Here is a 23,955-nt window from a genome sequence, read left to right as displayed (position 1 = left end):
TGATATGTGTTTAATGTTTCTAGACCAAGAATGAGAAGAACAAATCCGAAAAAGGAAGGCTATTGTGTTGTAAGGTTCTGAAAGTTTGAATTTGAGGTAGGTGATGGTCTAGTTTCCTGTATGTGTTTCATATACTTGTTAATTTGCTTCATTATATACATGTATGTATATGAATAGAAAACCATGCTAGATTATGTGTGAAATGATCATTTGCTGGCCTGTTATTGTGATAAACCTGTTCTTGGTGGTATAAATATTGTAAACATTGAATGTTCTTATGATTGTGTTATCTTGAGATCGGGTGTCACATTCTGACAAGTAATTTGGATTGGGTATCACATTTTGACATGTATTTTAATCGTATGTCACGTTCCGATACATACTTGGATCGAGTGTGATGTCCCAACACAAATTTAACTGTTTATCGGTCCCTTAAGAGGACCCTTGTGTGAAATTATAGCATGTAGAAGACATTGAGCTATGATATTGAGATGTGGTCGACTTATTCTGCATATGTATATGCCTATTATATTGAAATTTACTTGTCTATGATCCTCTTACCGGATAACCGCATGATTCTACTAGTACACCATAATTTTGTGCACTGACACTACTCTTGCTCTGCCTTTTTTTTTAGTACAAGACATATTCAGCCGGTTGCAGAGAGACCTCAGTTAAAAGATTAGCAGGTTGTTCAAATTCCAAGGGTGAGCTATTCTGACATGATGTCGTGGACTTTTTTATTAATCTCAGTCCCTCTTTTGGGACTTAGATGTTCAAACATTGTTCCTATTTAATTATTTGTTTCTATTAGGAGTTGTACTCCTATTCTAGACTTGTTAGTTAGAGTTTTGGTACGATGACTTTCAGTTCCTAGGAGGTGTTTACTTCCGCACTTTATTGTTATTAACATGGTCGACTGAGTTTATGGGAACTCAGCATTATTTCTGGTTTATTCCTGTTTTCGCAAGTCTTAAATTGCTATCTCTTAAAGCTTGATAAGATGGTCTGTAGAAATAGTTCTCCCACTAGAATAAGTATTGTGGGTGCCAGTCTCAACGGGTTGGGGTTGTGACAAAGTTGGTATCAGAGCCTAGGTTCGTTCATCTGGTCGTACCAAAACGAGTTTAGTAGAGTCTTGCGAAACGGTATGCAGACATCTATACTTTTCTTCGAGTAGCTACTAGATTTTAGGAAAAGTTTCACTATCTTCCTTTTTGTGCTATAACTTGGTTCCAATTGGTATTTGGTGATCTAAATTGATATCTAATCGCTTTCACTCTCTTGTCCACAGATGGTTAACACATGTTACAACGGTGTCAGGACAGCAGCTCCACTTAAGCTTGAGGAATAGCCAGTCGTTTGAGGGCATGGCAGAGGGAGAGGCGGGAGAGGTAGGCAAGGCAGGGTAGAGGGAGGGCAGCTCCTGCTAGAGCATATGTCCCTATTGAGGAGGTGTTGGCAGGTGAGGCCCATTTGGCTCCCAAAAATGAGTTTAAAAGGGTGGTAGGAGTTGGAGAGGAATATGAGCGGGCAGAAAAAGAGGAGGATACCCGAAATGAGGTTGTTGGTATTCCCCCTCTGAATCTAATCTTGACCAAGCAGATCATGGTATTATTGAGTGGGCTAGCTGTCACTAGCGTCATTCTCACCATGATCACAGCGCTAGCTCCTGTTGACCGTCCATTTGCTGCTGCTGATCAGCCAATAAATAAAGTGATAGACACAGATGCGTTCTTCAGGACACTAATGGGTTCTGTGATGATTGGTACTGAGCATGACATGCTCACCAAATTTCTCAAGCTCAAACCTCCAATTTTCCATTATACTGAAAATGAAGATGCCTACAAGTTTATTCTTGATTGCTATGAGAGGCTGCACAAGCTAGGCATAGTGTATCAGTATGGAGTGGAGTTTATGACTTTCCAGCTGTAGGGAGAGGCCAAGCAGTGGTGTAAGGTCTATGTGGAGTGTTGCTAACCTATGTTTACCCCACTCACTTAGGCTCAGTTCCATGCTCTATTCTTAGAGAAGTATGTGCCCTATACCTTGAGGGATAGGAAAAAGTATGATTTTATGGCCCTTGAGCAGGCAGGGTTATCAATGGCTGCTTATGAGGCCAAATTTCATGCACTGTAAAGGTACGCTAGTTAACTGGTCACTACTGAGGAGGAGAGGATTAGGTTGTTTGTAAAGGGGTTGAACCTTGAGTTGCAGGTACTTTCTGTTCATATGCCTTCATTTGGTAGGATTTTCAATGAAGTCACAGACTTTGTTAAGAAAGTTGAAGGTGTGAGAAAAGATAGACAGGCCAAGGCTTTGGCTAAAAGGACCAAAAGTGTAGGTAACTTTCAAGGATCTTATTCCAGAGGGTCAGGCAGGCTGGTGATGGATGCCCAGCCAATTCATTCAGCACTGTCCGCTTCCACTGGCAACTTTTGAGGTACTCCACAGCAGTATCAGACCCATAAGGGATAGGGAGCATTATTTTCAGGTAGCCGTCCGTCTTTTAATTGCGGTTGTTTTAACTGTGGAGAGCTAGGACATATACGGAGAAAGTTCCCTCACCCTCGAGGGACAATTTTAGCACCCTAGTAGACTAGAGAAGTAGTCCCCGCAGCTGGAGGGAACAGTGACAGAGGAGTCCATAGAGTGAGCGAGGAGGAAATCTGAAAGGCTGTGGGGATGAGGCAGTAGTAATACAAGTCAGGGAGCAGTCCATCCAGACAGGGAGGTGGCCCATCAGGATGACCAGACTCAGTTTTATGCATTCCCAAGCAAGACCGAGGAAGAGGCATTTGATGCAGTTATCACAAGTACTATTCTTATCTGTGACCGGATAGCTGCTGTTTTATTTGATCTGAGTTCCACTTATTCCTATGTATCTGTAGGATATGCCTTGGGTTTTAATGCATTGTTGATATATTGGATGCCCGTGTTTATGTTTCTACCTCTGTTGGAGAGTCAGTCATAGTCACCCATGTATATCGTTCTTGTTCTGTTGTGTTTATGAGATATCAAACTTGAGTTGACTTAGTGATCCTAGACATGACAGATTTTGATGTGATCTTAGACGTGACTTGGTTTTCCTCCTACGTTTTTGTGCTCAATTGCAATGCAAAGACTGTGGATCTAGAGATCCTGGGATGAAAAGGTTAAAGTGGGAAAGGGTGTATAAGCCTAAGCTAGTTATGGCCATATCCTTTCTCCAGGCTAGAAAAATGGTAGGGCAGGGTTGTTTAGCTTATTTGGCTCATATCCATAATGTGAAAGTAGAGTCTCCTTCTATTAAGTCTATTCTAGTAGTGTGTGAATTTCTGGAGGTTTTCCTATCAAACTTGCCTAGTATGCCTCCTGACTGAGAAATAGACTTCTACATTGATTTAGAGTCGGGTACTCGTCCAATTTCCATTCCTCCCTACCATATGGCTCCGGCAGAGTTGAGAGAGCTTAAGGCTCAAATTCAGGAGCTTCTTGACAAGGGGTTCATTCATCCTAGTACTTCCCTTTAGGGTGCTCCAGTGTTGTTTGTCAAGAAAAATGAAAGTAGTGTGAGAATTTGCATTGAGTGCCGACAATTGAATAAGGTCACCATCAGAAATAAATACCCTTTGCCTCATATTGATGACCTATTTGACCAGCTTTAAGGTGCTTCAGTCTTCTCAAAGATTGATCTCAGATCTGCATATCATCAGTTGAAAATTAGACCTGAGGATGTGCCCAAAATAGCTTTTAGGACCAGATATGAGCACTATGAATTTTTAGTAATGTCCTTAGGATTGACCAATATACCTACAGCGTTCATGAGTTTGATAAATAGGATGTTCAAAAGATTCCTAAATTTGTTTGTGATAGTGTTTATAGATGACATATTGGAGTATTCAAAGAGTGAACAAGAACATATGGATCATCTTCGAATTGTATTGGATGTTTTGGAAAGACAAAGGTTGTATGCGAAATTGTCTAAGTTTAAATTTTGGCTACCTTCAATTATTTTTTTAGGCCATGTTGTTCCAAAAGAAGGAGTAATGGTGGAAACACAAAAGATTGAGGCAATTAAGAATTGGGTTATGCCTTGTTCGGTGACAGAGGTTAGAAGTTTTGTGGGACTAGCCAGTTACTATTGCTGGTTCGTGAAAAACTTTGTTTTTATTGCTACTCAGACCAGGTTGACTAAAAAGGAAGTACCATTCGAGTGGACTAGCAAGTGTTAAAAGAGCTTCCAAAAGCTCAAAACTCTCCTGACCACAGCACCAATTTTGACCCTGCCGGCCGAAGGTAAAGATTTCATTATTTATTGTGACACTTCATATTCTGGTTTGGGTGCTGTGTTGATGCAGGATAAGAATTTTGAAGCATATGCTTCATGACAAATGAAGTTCAATGAGAGGAGCTACCTGACTCATGACTTGGAGTTGGCAGCGATAGTGTTTGCACTAAAACTCTGGAGATATTATTTGTACGATGTCAAGTGTGAGGTTTTTACTGATCATCGCAGCTTGCAGCACGCGTTCACCCAGAAGGACTTGAATTTGAGACAGCGAAGGTGGATAAAGTTGCTTAAGGATTATCATGTCACTATCCAGTACCATTCAGACAAGGCTAATGTGGTAGCAGATGCATTGAGTCAGAAGCCGGAGAGCATGGGCGGTTTAGCTTATTTGGGGGCCCTTAAGCTGCCCCTGGCTAGAGAAATTCAGGCCTTGGAGGCCAGATTCATCTTAGAGAAATGTGGGATAATGGTCGGAGTTGATCTAAGGCCTACTTTTATAGAAGAGATCAAGACCAAGCAGTTTGAGGATGTACACTTAAATGAAATTAAAGGAAAGGTGCTGATGGTCAAGGTTTCAGACTCAAAACTAGATGTAGGAGGGGTGCTCCATTTTAGGGGAAGGATTTGTGTTCCCCGAATAGATGGACAAATTCAAAAGATCTTGTTTGAATCTCGTTGTTTACTATACTCTATTCACCCTGGAGTGACTAAGATGTATCAAGACTTGAAACGACTATATTGGTGGCTGGGTATGAAGAAAGACATAGTTGAATATGTAGCCAAGTGTTAGAACTGCCAACAGGTGAAGTATCAAAACCAAAGACCTGCAGGTTTATTGCAAAGAATGTCCATTCCTGAATGGAGGTGGGAGAAAATAGCCATGAATTTCGTGGTGGGACTTCCTAAGACTTTGGGAAAGCATGACTCTATTTGGGTAGTGGTTGGCAGGTTAACGAAGTCAACACACTTCATTCCAGTTATAGTGGATTACAATGCACAACAGTTGGCTAGAATTTATATGAAGGAGATAGTAGGGTCGTACGGGGTGCCCCTTTCCATCATTTCAGACCATGGTACACAGTTCACTTCCAAATTTTGGGGTAAGTTGCATGAAGAGTTGGGTACTGAACTCACTTTCAGCACATCTGTTACACCCCGAAAAAAGTATTGTTTTACTATGGCTATAGATGGCTTAACCGTGAGCTGAGGTGGAGCCCACTTAATAGATTTTTTATAAAAAGGACATATGATAATTTATATGGATAATGTATGTGAAGTTAAACACAACTCAAGGAGGACCCTTGAGCCAAATCCAAGTGTGAGCCCTCCAAAAAGATGTTTTTAAGTTATGTTTTTGGGCAATCTGACTTGGGGAGACCATAACGCCATCATGGCTCAGGAATTTGGGAAACCTTATAAAATAAAAGTTGTAGATAATTGGATTATCTTTCCAACCATAGGTTGTGGTAATTTATTTGATATCGGTAACAAGAGATATGACAGGTTTACTGAACAAAGGTGCTGGCTGCGAATTTTAATTCCAAATTTTAAAAATGGCTCGACCGGTTTTCAAATTTCTACTGATATAGAAATATTAATTGAGATTAGGGATTAATTAACCATGGTTGAATTATTAAGTGGAAATTTGAGATTAATTGAGATGAATTAAATTAAATAGTGGGATGAAAAGTGATCCCACTGCCACATGGCCAATTCTAATTGGCCCATGCTTTAGTAGGGGACATCTAGTCACCTTGGGCAGCACACATGATCTTCATTTTGACCAAAATAGCAGCCAAAAACGTGTCCCAACTCCAGAATGTTCAAGAAAGAGAGAGAATTCCTCATCTTCTCCAAATTTCCTAAACTTTTGAGAAAGAAAGAATAGAGAGAAGTAACGACATAGAGAGGCGGACAAGCTTGAGAGTGAGGGAGAAATTGAGGGATTAAGTGTGGTGATTATTCAAGGTTATGGAAGCAAGGATGGATCCATTAGAGAAGCAAAAAAACGTTTTTGACCAAGCCCTCAAATTTTCAAGCAAATTGTTTCATAAAAGCCTAAGGTAAGATTTCATCTCCTTTTTCGTTTTTCCCTCATCTTGAAGGTAATTGAAGCTTGTGTGAGTTGATGAATGTATGAAATTATGGGTGTTGATGTTGAGGCATGGTAGGAGACGTTTGGGGCTGTTTTGGTGTGGAAAATAATGAATTAATTTTGCTTAGTATTTGATTGTTATTGTTATGGATTTTGGGATGAGAATGAAGGGATTGAATGGTTAAAGTTGAGGTTGAAATTCGTTTGTGGGCTATGATAGGACTTGTGGTGATATTAACATGGCTTTCTTGAATTTAAATGAGTGATGTTTATGTTGAGGGCTGTTGCAATAGGTCACGAAAATTGTTGAAAAATAGTATGAAATAAGGTGTAAAAATTATAGGTGTTTTGCTTGGCTTGTGGTAGGTGTTCATGAGGTTTTTGAACATCTTTATGTTGTTAGTTAAGGGCTATTTTGATAGGTTGTTATTGTTCTTGTTGAGATTGGAATATTAATGATAATTAAGGTTATAATGAAGATATTAACTTGTATTAAATGGACTTGGAAGCAAAAAAATCTCATGATTAGTGTTGGTATTAAAATGGACAGATTTGGAGTATTTTTGAATATCGTCTTGGCTTGTCTTGACATGGAATTTGAAGGTGTGATTATTGATGTTGCTTGGGGATTTTATGACTAATTTGAAAGTGGAAAAAAAGTGAGCAATATAAGGGAGTTGCTGCCCAGAATTTTGTGTTTTGCAAACCCGTTTTTGGATGGGACTGCTGTTAGTAAATTTAGCATAACTCCTTGTGTAAAGCTCCATTTTGGTTGATTAAAGATGTTTTGGAAAGCTATTTGATAGAGCTATTTAGACTCTAAAACCCAGTTTTACATTTATATACTCGAAAAAGGGTGATGAAGTTAAGGGAAGGTGTTGTCCAGTTTTTTTTGTTTTTGTTTGAAATAATCTACTAACGATAAAAACGTTTTATGCCTTTCCATATATTAACCATAACGCTTAACCTATTAATATAGGTATGAGGCAGCATATACATGTTGTGTGTGGATAAACACTAAAGGTATGTAAAGCTAACCTTCTTTCTTTTGGCATGATTTATATGAAACAAACGGATGAAGGTATAAATTCCAAAGAAACTCCTATTCTTAGAGACACTAGGATGGCTAATGTTCGTAAATTCCTAAAAATTATATCTTTATATTTTGATACATGAGTTTGATTCCAGCCATCCTATTTTGGTATAATTCATCTTTTGATATAATTCATGCTTTAGTATAATTCATAATGACAATCGAAGGTTACTTGAAATAACTATTATCTGGATTTTTAAATGATAGTTATTTCAATTATTCAATTGATCCCCATATTATGTTTCGAAATATGGAAAATGATTTCTGAAAGACTGTTCTGACATAGACCATCGTGACATAGGAAAAAAGTACACTATGATTATAGCTCAGTTTCTTTTATATGACTTGTCATCAGGATTACGCTATTGAGTCTCTATAAATGTTTTTATATTTTAAATTGCATTTAGTTTCTCACTACTCTACTCGTGCATACTGTAACCATTCCTTCACTGAGCCTGGGCCAGGATATGTTATCAAGCGTACTTCTCTGCATTTTTCGTCGTGCCCCAACGTGAGGGGGCAGGTATGACATGTACATGGGTTGTGGTGTATGTTATGCCACGGAGTTATGCTGTGCCATGTACACATATGATTTGATATGATTTGATATGATTTGATATGGCCATCTGATATGATATGATCTGTTACGGAGATATTCCCTACTCTGGTGTTATGATGTGCTGTGGCGCCAATGACAGGAGGGCGGCCACATTTTGTTCACCGAGTCCCATGACATGGGGTCGGATATGGCATATGCCTTTGCATATATAATTTGTGATTATGATAAGCATTTTGAAATTTTGAACATTTATTTCGTTTTCTGCACCTACTATTCAGATTATGGTTTTACTTATTACAGTTCATTTTTACATATTCGGTACATTTTTCGTACTGACCCCCTTTCTTCGGGGGCTGCGTTACATGCTCGCAGGTACCAAAGTTTGATTTGCTGATCCGCCGGTTTAGGACATCTGCTGTGTTATTGACAGTGCTCCCTTGTTCGGAGCTTGTATTTTGGTACTGACTTTATTTCTGTATATTTGAATATGTTGGTCAGGGGTACGACGGGGCCCTGTCCCGTCATATGGCTATGCTATCATCTGTAGAGGTCTGTAGACAGAGTTATGTTGTGGGTTTTGTATATATGGTTTGGGTTTTGTGTATTTTGTGACGGTCTATCAACCCTCGTGCCTATATCTACTTTTATGATATATTTAGTAATTTCTTCTAATCACTACATATGTTTATTCGATTAAAAAGGCTAATTTGGGATTAGGGTATGTTTGGGTGCCCAACTCGGGCACTAGTCGCGGCCTACGGGGTTGGGTCGTGACAACATCTTTCCATCCCCAAATAGACGTACAATCAGAAAGGGCTATCCAAGTGCTGGAAGATATGTTGAGGGCATGTGTGATAGACTTTGGGGGACATTAAGACAAGTTCTTACCCTTGTGTGAGTTCTCCTACAACAATAGCTACCACACTAGTATTGATATGGAACTATTTGAAGCCCTGTATGGGAAGGGATGCAGGTCTCCCATAGAGAAGTTTGAAGCTGGGAAAATGGAGCCATTGGGGGTTGACTTAGTAACGGATGCTCAAGATAAGGTAAGAAGCATCCAAGCTAAGCTTCTAGCGGCTCAAAGTCGTCATAAAGAGTATGTTAATCGCAAGGTGAGAGACATGAAATTCGAGGTTAGTGAGCAAGTACTTCTAAAAGTATCACCCACTAAAGGGGTGATGAGATTTGGCAAGAAGGGCAAACTCAGCCCTCGCTATATTGGCCTCTTTGAAATTCTTAATTATGTAGGGCCAGTGGCATACAGGTTGGCCTTATCACCTAGCTTGTCTGGGGTACACTCAGTGTTCCATGTATCCATGTTGAAAAAGTACAATGGGGATTGGGACTACATTATTAAATGGGACTCGGTATTATTGGACAAGGAACTTCGATATGAGAAGGAGCCAGCTGCAATTCTTGATCGTGACGTACAGATATTGAGGACTAAGGAGATCAATATATTTAAGGTGAAATGGAAACATTATTCGATAGAGGAATCTACTTGGGAGACTGAGAAAGACATGGAGATAAATATCCTCAACTGTTCGACGAAACAGGTACTACTCTATCTTTACTTTAGCCCTATTTTCCCTAGTTAGTCACTTAGGGACGAGTGATGGGTAAATTGATATATATTGTAAAGACCTGATTTCATCGTTAGGTATTGGCTAATGGAGAAGGATTTTGGGCAGAAAACTTCGAGTAGTAACTTCAGAAAATTTGAGCCTAGGCTAAACTTGGATAAATTATGAGTCAGGTGAAGTCTAGGGTGATCACGTAAATGATGGGAGGTCCAATTTATAATTTTATTAGACAGGATAATAGACAAGGCAATAAGGAGCATTTACGAATTCGCAGAATCGCATTTGAATGAGTAAAACTTCTAAAATCGAAGTTTGTGTGATGGGTATATTTTAATACATCTTTGAAAAGGGGTGTGTTGTGAAATGGGGGCTTGGATCATAAACTCTGAGCTCACTGTTCCCGCATATCCTTCCAGAGAAGGATTATTCCAGCTAGAGCGAGGTTGTCAAAGCGGGACCTATCCCGTCAGAGCAGAATAGTCGCAACTTAAATCGTGAAAAAGACCAAAAACGGTCTTTTCTTTAAGAAAATAGTTTCTAAAACCCCAAGAGGCGACCTAGGAAAATTTTCATTAATTTTTCATGAAATTCCACGCTTAAGGTAAGGTTTTTACTCCCTAAATTCATACTTTGATTCTTAGAAACTAGAAGTATGGGGTGATAATCATTGGGGAAGGGTTTAAATTGAAAACCTATGGTGGGAAATAGCCCTAGGGTAAGGTTAGGATCAAGCATTTGTCCTAGGAAATGAAATTGTGTTGTATTTCTTGATAGTTAGGCCATTGTATTGATTCTTGATATGTATTTAATGTTTCTAGACCAAGAATGAGAAGAACGAATCCGGAAAAGGAAGGCTATTGTGTTGTAAGGTTCTGAAAGTTTGAATTTGAGGTAGGTGATGGTCTAGTTTCTTGTATGTGTTTCATATACTTGTTAATTTGCTTCATTATATCCATGTATGTATATGAATAGGGAAACATGCTAGATTATGTGTGAAATGATCACTTGCTGGCCTGTTATTGTGATGAACCTGTTCTTGGTGGTATAAATATTGTAAACATTGAATGTTCTTGTGATTGTGATATCTTGGGATCGGATGTCACGTTTCAACAAGTAATTTGGATTGGGTGTCCCGTGACGACACGTATTTAGATCGGGCGTCACATTCTGACATAAAGTTGACTGTTTGTAGGTCCTTTGAGAGGACCCTTGTGTGAGATTATAGCATGTGGAAGACATTGAGCTGTGATATTGAGATGTGGTCGACTTATTCTGCATATGTATATGCCTATTGTGTTGAAATTTACTTATTTATGATCCGCTTACCAGATAACCGCGTGATCCTACCAGTACACCGTTGTTTTGTGTACTGATATTACTCTTGCTCTGCCTTTTTGTTGAGTACAGGGCATATTCAGCCGGTTGCAGAGAAACCTCAGTTGGAAGATTAGAAGGTTGTTCAAAGTCCAAGGGTGAGCTATTCTGTCATGCTGCCGTGGACTTTTCTATTTATCTCAGTCCCTCTTTTGGGACTCAGATGTTCAAACATTGTTCCTATTTAATTATTTGTTTCTATTAGGAGTTGTACTCCTATTCTAGACTTGTTAGTTAGAGTTTTGGTACGATGACTTTCAGTTCCTAGGATGTGTTTACTTCTGCACTTCATTGTTATTAACATGGTCGACTGAGTTTATGGGAACTCAGCATTATTTCTGGTTTATTCCTGTTTCCGCAAGTCTTAAATTGTTATCTCCTAAAGTTTGATAAGCTGGTCTGTAGAAATGGTTCTCCCACTGAAATAAGTATTGTGTGTGCCAGTCATGGCAGATTGGGGTCGTGACAATCCTGCTATGACGGTGCCGCTATAGCGGATTGGAGGTTGCTATAGTGGAGTTAGTCCCTTTTTCTTCACCTTTACCACCAACAACTTCACACAACAATAGTGAAGTAACAACAACTGTCAGTTACTCGATGATTTTATAGTCAGTATCATTCTTAGCTAAATGATTAATATGGGTTAGATTCATAGAATTTGATTAATTATATTTTCTGACGTTAAGGTGGGAAATGAACCAAAAATAGATTTGAACAAGTCTGGGAGAGTAAATGGAACACCGCTTATTCACAGGAGGTGGGATAGTTTAAGAATAAAAGAAAGACTTTTAAAATTTATGATCAAGATAAGTCATAATTATGATAATCATAAATTATCTCATATAAATTAAAATAAATATTATTAAATATCAAAAATATATCAAATCATTTTTTTTTAACTATAACTAAACAAGAGTATCACATGGAAGAGAATAAATAATAATTTTGTATTGTAGAAGTTCAAGAAATTACAGAAGCAAAAGTAAGTGATTAGTCAGTTTCTATCACTCAATTGAAGAGTGAGAGCAAGTAGTCCTATGCATATAGTACTATTTTAATGGAGTAAATTATAAGTGAATTATTGCAACGTAACTCTGGCCCCATCATATCCTCTCTTACAAATTGAGCAACAAATATGTCTTTATCACCCTTTCATTGTCCCCCTTTCATTTTGCTTCCACGTTTAATTAGTCTTTGATTTTGTCTTTTTCGCTTATGGTGGAGGATCAAAGATTTAATCAAGTATAGAGTTACTAACAAAGAATGATTAGATTAACAACAATACCAATAATTACGTTTCAAGATCAACTATATGAATTTTTATTTTTTTAAATCTATTTTAGTGCATATCATATTATCATCATATAATAAATCAAATAACATGTAAAATATGTTTAAAATATACTCCCTCTATTCATTTTTACTTGTTACTATTAGCATATCAATAAAACAATTATTATTATTTTTTTGTTTTACTCTTAATATTAATTACTTATTTTTTAAATTATTTTTCAAGACCTAAAGTAATATATTAATTAAATATGAATATTATAGTAAAATACTCATATTAATCATTAATTTTTTGTGAAGCGTGCAAAGTTCAAAATAAATTAATAAAAATAAACAAATGGAGTATACAAATACTAGTTAACAACACCAACAATAATAATAATAATAATAAAAAATAAAAAGGAATGATTAGATTAAGATTGCTATATAAAACATATCTAATTCCAATGTCTTGCCAAAAGTTTATACCTTCTTTCATTTATTGATATTGATAATGCTAATGATAATATATTATCAAAGCATAAAATTATTTCTGGTCTCTAGTGTATTCGTTAAGGACCAAAACTACCCATATTTTGTATACATCCAGAAATATTTAGGTTTTCACTTATTTTTTCATGTTGGATAAGTAAACAAATTTTTTTTAATCTAAAAAATATTTATATATTTTCTAGGTAAAGAAGGTATTGGGGGTAGGAGTATGGGTGCATGGGTGAGGTTAAGATGTGTTCGATGGTGAAGACAAAATAATTAATATAGACTGTGACTATAAAATTTGTTCGATGGTGAAGACAAAATAATTAATATAGACTGTGACTATAAAATTTGTTACTCTCTACTTTTACTAGAAAAGTCATTTTACTTATTTCTTAGTCAAAATATCTTCAAAATTTTTAACCAAACAAACAAATACGAATTGAACTCATTTTGCAAAAATGTTTTATGTATCATTATGTAACTAGAGTACATAATGAGTTGAGGATCTATTTGTAAATAGTCTATATGTCCTCCAATAAAGATAAGGTGTGACTAGGGATGGGCATGATATGGTAGATATCGAATATCGTATCGAAATTGAAATTTTTAACATCATGATTTGAGTTTTATGGTATTTGATATGCATTTTTTACAAGTTTGGTATTCGGTATGGTATTTAGTATTTATAAAAAATATATCGAAACACCGAATATCATACCGAAGTATATCGTTACATAAAATTCATATATTTATAATTATATAATAGTAGCAATTATATAAAATAGTAACTAATTATTTAGATGTTGAAATTTTGATTACTCTATCTTTATTTAAATGCTCTTTTTGGGTGATTGTTTAACAAAGAGAATTGTTTGTACTTTATTTTGAATATTTTAAACATGTATAAGGTATTAGTATGATATAATTAAGACGTTTCTTGAAAAGCCAAAATCATAATTATTTATTATATGAATATATATAAGTTGAAGACTTGAAGTTGATCAAACTATGGTAATCGATTTACAGAACCGTAAAATATCGAACCCAAACTTTAAAATACCGAACCATATCAAATTAATTTGATATGATAATAATATTATATTTTTTAAAATCATAAATTAAAATTATCGAATCGAATTTTTCAATACCATACTATACCCTCTACATATACTCTATTTTTGTCACATTTCACCTGTGAAATTACAGATATGTTTCGTAAAGAATAAAAAATGAGCTAATTTGAACCTAGAGCAAATAAAAGGAAGAGATAATTATAATAGGTCGCCATCATTATATATTTGGTTAATTTATTTGAAAGATATTTTAGATCATTTGAAGTCAACATCTTATAAATTTGTTTGACAATTCCAACTTACAAGTTGACTGCAACAACTATCTTATTCTTAGCTGTGGGAAATACATCTACCCAACTTAAGGCAGCTTTTGTGGTCCACATTGAAATGTAGACCATTTCAACGTCATCTCTTGATGACAACGACGATAATAATAATAATAGTTTTTTTTAAAAAAATAAAAACTAAATTATTTTATATTATTTTATTGTTATTATTGTTTCAATTCTTTTTTATTAGTCATTATGTTTTCTTTACTGTTCTTATCTTCTTTGAGTTGGAATTGATATACTTAAGTCGAGGGTTTTTCAGAAACAACATTTCTATATCCACAAGATAGTGATAAGATCTGTGTATACTCTATCCTCCCCAAATATTACTTATAGAATTTCATTAGATAAATTGTTGTTGTTATTGATTAATTGAGCTTCATGAGTGAACATGTATCTTAAGTTTTTTCGAGAGAAAAGGTCCATATTTATTCTTCAACTTTTGATTAAGGTGTTAAATTACACTCAGATTTTAATACATTTTTGGATGAAGAGGAAAAATAAGACTTTCTCTTAACAATGAGATGATATTATAGACCAAAGTAGCGATGATCAATTTCTAATATTACAATAATAAATCTAGCCAATTTTTTTCTAATAATATAATAGAGTTGTAATATCTCTAACCCAAGAGATTGTAAAAACATAGATCAATTTTTTTACAAATGATTTTGAGAGTTGGAATATGTTTGAAATTGTACCATGTGACAAATTGTAAAAGAAAAAAAGAAGAAATATTTTTAGTTTTATTTTGTATGCGGAGGGACGAGTTTTTTTTCCCTCCAGTTTAGTGATATGGGTGAAAATCAATATCAATGATGTGGCGCAGCAAATGAGGTTGTTTCTCCCTTAACTAGAGATTTTAGGTCCAAGTTTTGATATGAAAAAAATCTTTGATAGGGAGCTTTCCTCCCAAATGGAATCCTACGTAGCGCGAATTCAAATTAATCAGGCTCCAACACAATTAGCAAATACAAACACCAGATGAAAAACAAAAAAGAAAGAGAAGATATTGATGAAAACTTTTTCGAGCAAAGAAAGGTGGATTTTCTAGCATCTCATTAAAATAAATTTAAGTAGGCATTATACATAAATGTGCCGTTTAATTTGGTTTCAGCTGATATTTATATTCTTTAATTTTGGATATACACAAATAAACACTTAAATGTATACAAAGTTAAACAAATAGATACACGTGTCCTACATAGCATAATACACATAAGATGTGAATTGCCATGTAGGATGTCATGTCGAATGCATGTGTCTATTTGTCCTTCTGAGTCAGGATCAAAATCTTTTTTTGAGTATGATTGGGCCCTACAGTGGTAGAACCTGGTGAACCGGCACAATTCCCAAACTTAAGAAGTTGGGGGCATGCCCGCCGCAAAGAGTCTTACTATAGGGTTAAGTTGGGGGCATGCCCGCCGCAAAGAGTCTTACTATAGGGGTTACCATTCCTGCAAAATTGATTTGGGTTCTAGAACTCCATCCACTAGATTTTAGTGTGCTGAATAATTATCCCTTCCTCGTACAAGTAAGTGTCTACTTGTACACACTAAAAATTGGAGGGTATAAATTACAGTTGAGGTTAAGTTAAAAGTCGCATTTATGTATTGTGTCTTTTTTAGTATGTAACCATTTTTATATGATATCGATAAAAATAGACATAATACATAAATATGATCTTTAACTTGATTTCAATTGTCATTTATGTCCTTCAACTTTAAGTGTGCTCAAATTAACACTTAAATTTGTATAAAATTGAAAAAGTAGATACATATATCTTACGTCACCTAATATACATAGGACGTCGTATAAGACACAAAATTAATAAAATAAAAAAATCCTTTAATTTTTATTGTATGTATACTTAAAAAAAAAAACAAGTGGAGTATTGACGCAAGACATATCAGCAGAGCATAACGTATTTTCCGTGAAACTGTGTGGATGTTTGTACCTGAAAATATTTCAGTTCAAACATCTTCCTTTTCCTCCATTGTAACGCATCTCTCTATCTCTCTGAGAATTTCATTCTCAATATTCTCAACTATCAATTCCCCAATTTCAATTCTTTCACAACAAAATTATCAAAAATCTCCTTATCTCAAGCATTTTGATGAAATTATTATAGTTTTGTTTTTGAAAATCTCCAGGTGAAAAAAAAAGTTATTAAAGTTGAATTTTAGATGAACGATAAGATGGATATGAAAAAGCGATTAACACGAGGAATATCTAGGCAATTTTCAACAGGTTCATTGAGAATGAGTGGGAAATTCAGTTTCAAAAGGCAAAATTCAATGGATCCAAGGAATAACAATATGAGGTTTAGTTTTGGTAGGCAGTCGTCTCTCGATCCGATACGGAGGTGTCCGTCGTTTGAAAATGAGACGATTGCTGTACCGGATAATTTGGATTCGACGATGCAATTATTATTTATGGCGTGTAAAGGTGATGTGAATGGAGTGAATGATTTGTTGGATGAAGATGTTGATGTTAATAGTATTGATTTAGATGGAAGGACTGCTTTGCATATTGCTGCTTGTGAAGGACATGTAGAGGTTGCTAAGCTTTTGTTGAGTAGGAAGGCTAATATTGATGCTCGTGATCGATGGGGAAGCACGGTAAAGTTTTTGGATCATAAAACTTGTATATGTGTGATATATTGTGTTTGGTATGATGAAAAGGGGTATAGAATCTTACCTTAAATTTTTTGTGAAGTTATTGAGATTTGACGTAACGGATAAAGTTGTAGTCGAACTGTGAAAATAGTCTCCAGTAGAAAGGCAGGTAAGAGTGCATATGATAGACCTTTGTAGTTCGGCCATTCTCTGAATCCTGTGCTATCATAGCGGGAGCATTTTTACAGCTTTTATGATTATCAATTGTTTCAATCAACATTTGCACGCCAATGAAGCCGAATTATGAGATTTTTTTCTTATCGTTCCTTTGCTGTTTTCTTTGATATGTTGTCCCCGGAAAATTGATGAAATTTTAGTACAAGTAAATATGGTGAAATCGTAATTGGGAAAATATGTAAGGGGGAGCTGGAATTAAATTTTGAAATCTGAAGAAACTTAGCTAAGTTTTTGGATAAACTGTGAAGATATTGTGAGTGAAAGTTGGTTTGTACGAATTTCTTCTGTAGTTTGTGAAGAATCATGAGGAAGGACTAGAGAAAGAAGACAATTTTAGTGACAGAAGATGAGAAAGAGCTTATTTAGGTCTTGTAGAATCAAAAAGGGTTCAAATGGCTTCTGCGAGTTGAGATTGAAAAAAGCAGACCTTTGACATTTACAGACTATGTATCTCCTTATTTTTCTAATTTTATTCATCTTTGTGCATTTGGAAATACTATTTATGAGTTTCCAAGTGCATCCCTTGAACTTCCTTATTATTGTGGCAGGCTGCAGCTGATGCGAAATACTATGGAAATAATGAAGTTTACAATATCTTAAAGGCCCGGGGGGCCAAAGTCCCGGTAAGTGGGAAGATAGTTTTCTGGTTAAAGTGAGCTTTATGATATTATGGCGCTGAGTATTTTTCACGTTGCTAGAAACTCAGAAACACACCAATGACTGTAGCAAATCCTCGAGAAGTTCCAGAATATGAATTAAATCCACTGGAGCTTCAAATCCGGAGAAGGGATGGAATCTCGAAGGTAAGGTGTTTCTTTGATTTCAAAATAAGCATTTGGATTTTTCAATTTTGAGAAATGATGAAAGCATTAATATGGCACCAGCATAAGCAAAATTCAAAAGTTATAATGGTTATTTCTTTGATTTTAACTACGAGAATTATACACTTTGTAGAACCTATATTCAAATGTTATCAACTATAGTTCATTTGGAAGCAAGTTACGATTAACAAAAATCTAAATTACCTCATAGGAGGCTTAACCTCAAATTTCTAACTTCTGCAAACGTTAGAACGTTTTATTTCCTGCTTTTCTTCCTGAAGAAAGCTATGTGACATCTGCACTGACTTGCCTCTCCTCATGCAATTTGTGCTTGATTTTGCATAGTTAATTTTTCAATCTTCTCTTAAACAACTTTGCTGAAACTCCTTTGTCATTTAACAGGGTTCGTATCAAGTTGCTAAATGGAATGGGACAAAAGTTTCTGTCAAGATTCTTGACAAGGATAGTTATGCAGACCCTGAAATTATGTATGTTGTTAACTTATTTTCTGTTGATCTCCTGACTCACGACCATAGGGAAAATTTCTATTATTGGATTTGGAAAATATGCTTACCAAAGGGACGTGCGAATTTTGAACTTCAGCTAGTAACCATGTTGCCTGATTCTCTATGACTAGCAAAGCTTTGGCATGATATATTAATCTGGATATTAAATTAGTTTTGCAGCTTTGGTGGATGATTTATGCAGCTTAGGCTGGCTTGTCAGATGTTGAAACCATAATTTCCTTCACTTTCACTTGGGGGACATTTCATGTATCCCTTGTGTACTTGTTTGCTTGTTATGTGGGTGCAGCCCAGGCTGCTTTTTTAATTTTGAGGTCCATCGTTTGGAGGAATCGGTCTGAAAAAACTAGGAAAACTTTCCTAGTGCTAGTCAACAAGTAATTTCCGACCAAAAGAAATCAGGACATATTGGATTCCTTTCATGTTTGATTAAGTAGGATATTCCACGAAGTTGCATTCTGTTATATCACAGTCTTGTGAGCAGCTTGATCACATCATTATGTGTGCTTACATCCAACACTGACCTTTGTTTACAGATTCATAGATAGTTCTTGCGTTTTTTACACAAGGTAGATTGGGAACAATGACTCTATAAGGTGCCTTTATCAAGTTATCATAAGAAAACCAAAATCCCTGAAGCAGCTTTATGTGAATAGCATCGGGTCACCCTGCTTCATGTGAATAGCATACTTCAACAGTCTTTATACATGAATCTGATCATTTGAGCATTAAAAGTGGATAGAATGATTATGAAGGAAACTCAGCCTTGTAGGTAAATTACTCTTTATATGCATATGTTTCCAAAATTCTGGCAGATTGAGTTGATGATGGACCTGGATCTTTGATTTGTAGTTATATGGAATAAGCTGAGGATCACACCCGGTTCTTTCGGAGGCCTTTTTGTTAGGGATTTTCACAATTTCATACTAACATTTCTCTGAAACCAAAATTTTTGAATTCACAATTGTATAAGCTTCTTTATAATTTTTTACTCCCTAGTTAAGAAGACCGGGATTCCTCTACCTTGGTTTGTAGCATAATACATTAGAACTCGATGCTCTCATCTTTTGTTTGTGGTAGCCTCCTTGTGCAGTTTACCCCGTTTCATCCTAACCTTTCTCTGAAATCCAAACTTAGGATGCATATAGCCCAGCTTCGTTTCAGGGTTCTTCGTAAGAAAAACTGATGGCTCTATCCTTTTTCTGGTTCCTTTCTAAATTAAAAAAAAAACTTATAATCTTCACTCTTGTGTAATTGCCACAAATTTTTTCTCAGACATTGAAGTGATTTGGGGGAAATGCTTTATTTCCAAGTGTCTTGATTCATGAGAAGACAACTTTAGTTTTATTTCAACATTATTAGATCTTTTAGATTATCTTCTGAAGTGTATCTTGGTCTAAATGATAGAACCAGTTTTTGTTATTATTTTCTTTTAGTTATTCATTTGAACAAATCATTTTCAAGTTGTTATTTAGGATTGTCAAATCTTATTGTTCAGTTAACTATTTTTATTCTTGATGTTAAGATGGCCTTAATTCCATTTCTTTCACATGCAGAAATGCTTTCAAGCATGAATTAACTTTGTTGGAAAGAGTACGGCATCCTAACGTGGTTCAGTTTGTTGGAGCTGTTACACAAAATATACCAATGATGATTGTATTAGAGTATCATCCACGTGTAAGATCTCTCTATTTCTCTGTCTCGCCCTGCTCCCCACATAATCCTTCTTCATTCTATCCACCTACACACTATATTGTCAATATTATGTGTTATTATGCATACATTAATATTGAGAAACCCTTCGGAGTGCCTCAGATGGTTTGGCTTGGAACTTCCATAATGAAGGTCTAAAATTTGAAACCCCTTGCATGTGACAATAGGGGGTTGGCCTTCTGGACCAAACTTGTCGCACAGGGTTTGCCTAGTGCGATTTACCTCTCATGTGTGGTTTGCGAGCTATTGCACAAAAGCGGGGTTTACCTTGTGCGCACCCAAAGGGTAGCGACTGAGGATTCCCTTGTCAACAATTTTTTTTTTTAAAAAAGAACAAATTAATATTGAGAAATATTCGATTAGCACTTACATCAAGAATATATTCAATTTTGTGCGGTGAGATCTCTCCTGCTGTATTTTCATTCTTATCGATTTTATGCGCTCTACTACTTGTTTCTTGGCTTAGCTTTCCAATGGATATTGCATTCATGTATTGTTGACTTTTCAGGGTGATCTGGGTAGCCATCTTCAGAAGAAGGGACGTCTATCTCCTTCTAAGGTTCTAAGATTTGCTCTGGATATTGCCAGGCAAGTCTGATCTCTTTCACACGTACTGAAAAAAAAAATCTATAAGTACATCTGAGATATTTTATTTCTATTTTTATGCTGATAAGATGTTTTAATTTCTTTGGTTGCATCTTGTTTCCGACATATGATCTTATTTTCAGAGGCATGAATTATCTTCATGAATGTAAACCGGACCCAATCATCCATTGTCTTTTAATGCCAAAGTAAGAAAACTAAATGCTTTATGATTCTCATATATTAAATGACCATTTTCAGTGTACTCATCACATGTCTACTTCTTTTAATGTTTGTAATTTTTGTAAGGTGCCAGAAATATTTTGCTGGACAATGGTGGTCTATTGAAAGTTGCAGGATTTGGTTTGATTAAATTCTCAAACATTTCACCTGACAAAGCAAAGTCGCTGCAACCTCAAGCCATTGATCGTGCAAGTAAATATTTTATTTTTAGCACATATAGTTAATTACAATAGTCCTTATAAAAGGCAGAAAAAGAGCCTTCTAGTTTGATACTAGTGTTCACTCTAAAAACATCGGTGGTGGATGTAAATGTACAAATTTCATGACAGTAGGAATTGTAACTACAATAACTGTTGCCCACTGCATTCTCTGTCTTGTTACTTGTAGGTACCTATATAGCACCTGAGATTTATAACGATGAAATATTTGATAGAAGTGTGGATGTATATGCTTTTGGAGTTTTACTTTATGAGGTACAGATTCAATTTCAGATAATTTAACTTATGGCTGCCTTTCATTTTGCTACATAATCCTTTTGGGCTTTTTCTTGAATCAGTCTTCCTCAAATATTCTAGAGCTCTTATCTTGTGCAGTATACGACTTAGTTTACTGTTGAATTTTGGCTAACTTTGTTGGGTTTAGATGATGGAGGGATCACCACCTTTTCATCCCAAGTCACCTGAAGAGGCTGCTAGATTGATGTGCAAAGAGGGTAAAAGACCACCATTCAAGTCAAAATCTAAGTATCCGCCAGACCTTAGAGAGTAAGCCCAGCTATTCATTTTTATTTTCAATACTTGGATGCAATCTGGTATTTTGCAGTTTGTATGCAGTTATAGAGTAGCAACATCACGTACTAAATATACCAGATGTTCCACGCAGTGGCGAAGCCAGAATATTTAGTAAGGGGCTTCAAAATCTAAAAAAGTAGACACATAAACTAGTCAAAGGGAGTTCGACATCTACTATATATACATAAAAAATTATCTTAACCATGTATAAATAGTATAAATTTTTGCCGGAGGGGGTTCGGATACTATAAGGTGGCTCCGCCCCTGGTTCCATGTCATACTCCTAAAATACTTTTGTTGATCTCATTGCTTTAGGATAAGTTCAGTGGCAATTTTCATGTTTCGTTTACAAAATTTGCTGAATGTCTAGGTTGATTGAAGAATGTTGGCATCCAGATTCTTGTATACGGCCTACATTTTCGGAGATTATTGTGCGCATGAATAAAATTGTTGCAAACTGCTCAAAACACGGATGGTTAAAAGATACTCTAAAGCTTCCCTGGTAATGCTTCCGCTGCACTATTTTTGCATATTTTGGATCCTTTTTCAGTTGTTTATAATATTCAAATGTCCTTGGACTAAGAAGAAAAGATTCAGCACAGTAAATAATTTCTACAAGTACTGAAATAAAGCCTACACGGCGATTCAAGCAGTATAATTTTTACGTTCTCACGCACTCTGTTTTAATTTCATTTAATTGTAACAACATATCCATGTGCAAAGCATAACTGACTTTAGTGGCGAAAACTGAACTCTGTAACTAGCTTATGAAGCTGTAGATCAAAGTAGCTTTTAACTTTCAAGAAAACCGACGGCATAAAGTCTGTCTCGCTAGTTGAAATGTGTGATAATCTCATCTAAAAGTTTAAGCTGTTAGAGAGAGCACACTTATATTTCCTTAATTATGTCCTGCCGTGATTCTTCTTCATGGACCAAGATGTAGATTTTATTTTTTTAATAATGGATGATGGTAAGACTCGAACCCAAGACCTTTGTCTGTTCTTGATACTCTGCTGAAAGCTTCAAAATACCACCAAAGAGTTCAACAAGATATACCATGTTGAAAGCTCTAAGCTGTAAGTCTAAGCTGTAAGTAAAGAATAAGTTAGGTGCATGTGGAAGATTCAGCAATAGTTGTATGGAAGAAATCTAGCAAACTAGAGAGAGTACACATTTACTTTTTGAATCATCTTACTTTATCAAACCAATCACCCCATCACATATCAAGTGTACTAGTTCTGTATAGAAGTTATGCCAAAATTACACTATGGCTGCACAACTTCAAACTTCATGTTTAGCTCACTTTTGTCCATTCGTCTTGTTTATATATTTCTTTTTTCCCATTGTTTTACCTAGTGCATTACCTTGTAACGAGACAATAAAAGCAGATTACAAGATTTGTTTTTCCATCATAGGGACCATACCTTAAATGAATTTCTTGGTGCAGGTTATAGAGAGCAACAAACTACATTGTCCATGGACAAAAGCTTAAGATCCGGAGAAGTATACTGGCATAAGATTCTTTTGACTATTCAATATAACGTGGATGTGTGGCAGATTATGATATCATACTAAGCCTTATGCTGTCTTTGCAAGAATCATCGATCGTGTTGTTGGACCAAATAAAGGAAGAAGGAAGGATGTGAGTGATTGGGATAAGAAGTGAAACTTCATGCGCAGTGCTTCTCTAATTTTGAGTAAGCTAGAACTAGAGAAGTTTCTTTCTTAGTCTATTTATAAGCTTTCACTAGAAACAACTTGTATCTTGCTGTATAAGGAAATGTTAGGCAAACTACCAAGAATTCATTCTGCATGCAATTACTGTATAAATGTATCCCTTATCGCCTTTCCCGTTTGTCTATGTTATTTCCTGCACTTGTAGGAATTACGTATAATAACAAACTTGCAAAATAGATCGGCTTATCATAAAGAGATTTGTCGTTCCTGACTGCTTCACCCGTTACCTACACATGGAAAACCAAAAGAGTGAGCAATTATTGGTCTGGCTGTTGCCATTTTGTTCGATTTTTCTTAACCTATGTTTTCCTTCACTTTAAAATCCAGAATATTAGTACTTTGGCCCCCTAGTTAACAAAATATGTATAAATTGTATAGGTTGTATTAAGGATGTACAGGGCAAATCGATAAACCGCACCAAACCGATAAATCGAATCAAATCGGAAAAAAAAAAACTGACTAGTTGTTTGGTTTGACTTGATTTGGTGTTTGAAAAAAAAACCCGACCATTATAGGGTTGGTTTGGTTTTAACTAAAAAA

General features: G+C 35.7%; 1 protein-coding gene and 1 long non-coding RNA gene across 3 annotated transcripts; both read left to right on the top strand.

Moving 5' to 3' along the window:
• The first annotated feature begins 6,075 nt into the window (after window positions 1–6,075).
• LOC129890406 (uncharacterized) lies at window positions 6,076–8,686 on the top strand. The gene is made up of 3 exons (XR_008767024.1): window positions 6,076–6,336; window positions 7,348–7,391; window positions 8,393–8,686. It is a non-coding gene; the product is annotated as an uncharacterized LOC129890406 (long non-coding RNA).
• Window positions 8,687–16,028: 7,342 nt separating this feature from the next.
• On the top strand, window positions 16,029–23,526 carry LOC129888987 (integrin-linked protein kinase 1-like). Of its 2 annotated transcripts, XM_055964071.1 has the most exons (12): window positions 16,029–16,770; window positions 17,553–17,627; window positions 17,703–17,807; window positions 18,228–18,313; window positions 19,906–20,026; window positions 20,571–20,650; window positions 20,791–20,853; window positions 20,961–21,079; window positions 21,275–21,360; window positions 21,530–21,651; window positions 22,049–22,180; window positions 23,126–23,526. In XM_055964071.1, exons 1-12 carry the CDS (start codon window positions 16,336–16,338, stop codon window positions 23,130–23,132), a joined length of 1,431 nt encoding a protein of 476 aa, XP_055820046.1. In that variant the 5' UTR covers window positions 16,029–16,335; the 3' UTR covers window positions 23,133–23,526. The 2 variants fall into 2 exon arrangements, with proteins under 2 accessions (XP_055820046.1, XP_055820047.1); XM_055964072.1 differs by lacking the exon at window positions 23,126–23,526 and having other exon boundaries at window positions 16,062–16,770; window positions 22,049–22,184.
• Window positions 23,527–23,955: the final 429 nt, after the last annotated feature.

The sequence above is a fragment of the Solanum dulcamara genome, chromosome 5, assembly GCF_947179165.1.
Source record: "Solanum dulcamara chromosome 5, daSolDulc1.2, whole genome shotgun sequence".
In the NCBI taxonomy this organism is placed as follows: domain Eukaryota; kingdom Viridiplantae; phylum Streptophyta; class Magnoliopsida; order Solanales; family Solanaceae; genus Solanum; species Solanum dulcamara.
The sequence above is the reverse complement of the archived record's forward strand: the minus strand, read 5'-3'. Positions and strand labels throughout refer to the sequence as shown.

Coding starts and splice junctions, on each gene's coding strand:
- LOC129888987 (XM_055964071.1), top strand. CDS start 16,336: ATGAACGATAAGATGGATATGAAAAAGCGATTAACACGAGGAATATCT. Junction 20,027..20,570: donor TATTAGAGTATCATCCACGT/GTAAGATCTCTC, acceptor TTGACTTTTCAG/GGTGATCTGGGTAGCCATCT. Junction 21,652..22,048: donor TATCCGCCAGACCTTAGAGA/GTAAGCCCAGCT, acceptor CTGAATGTCTAG/GTTGATTGAAGAATGTTGGC.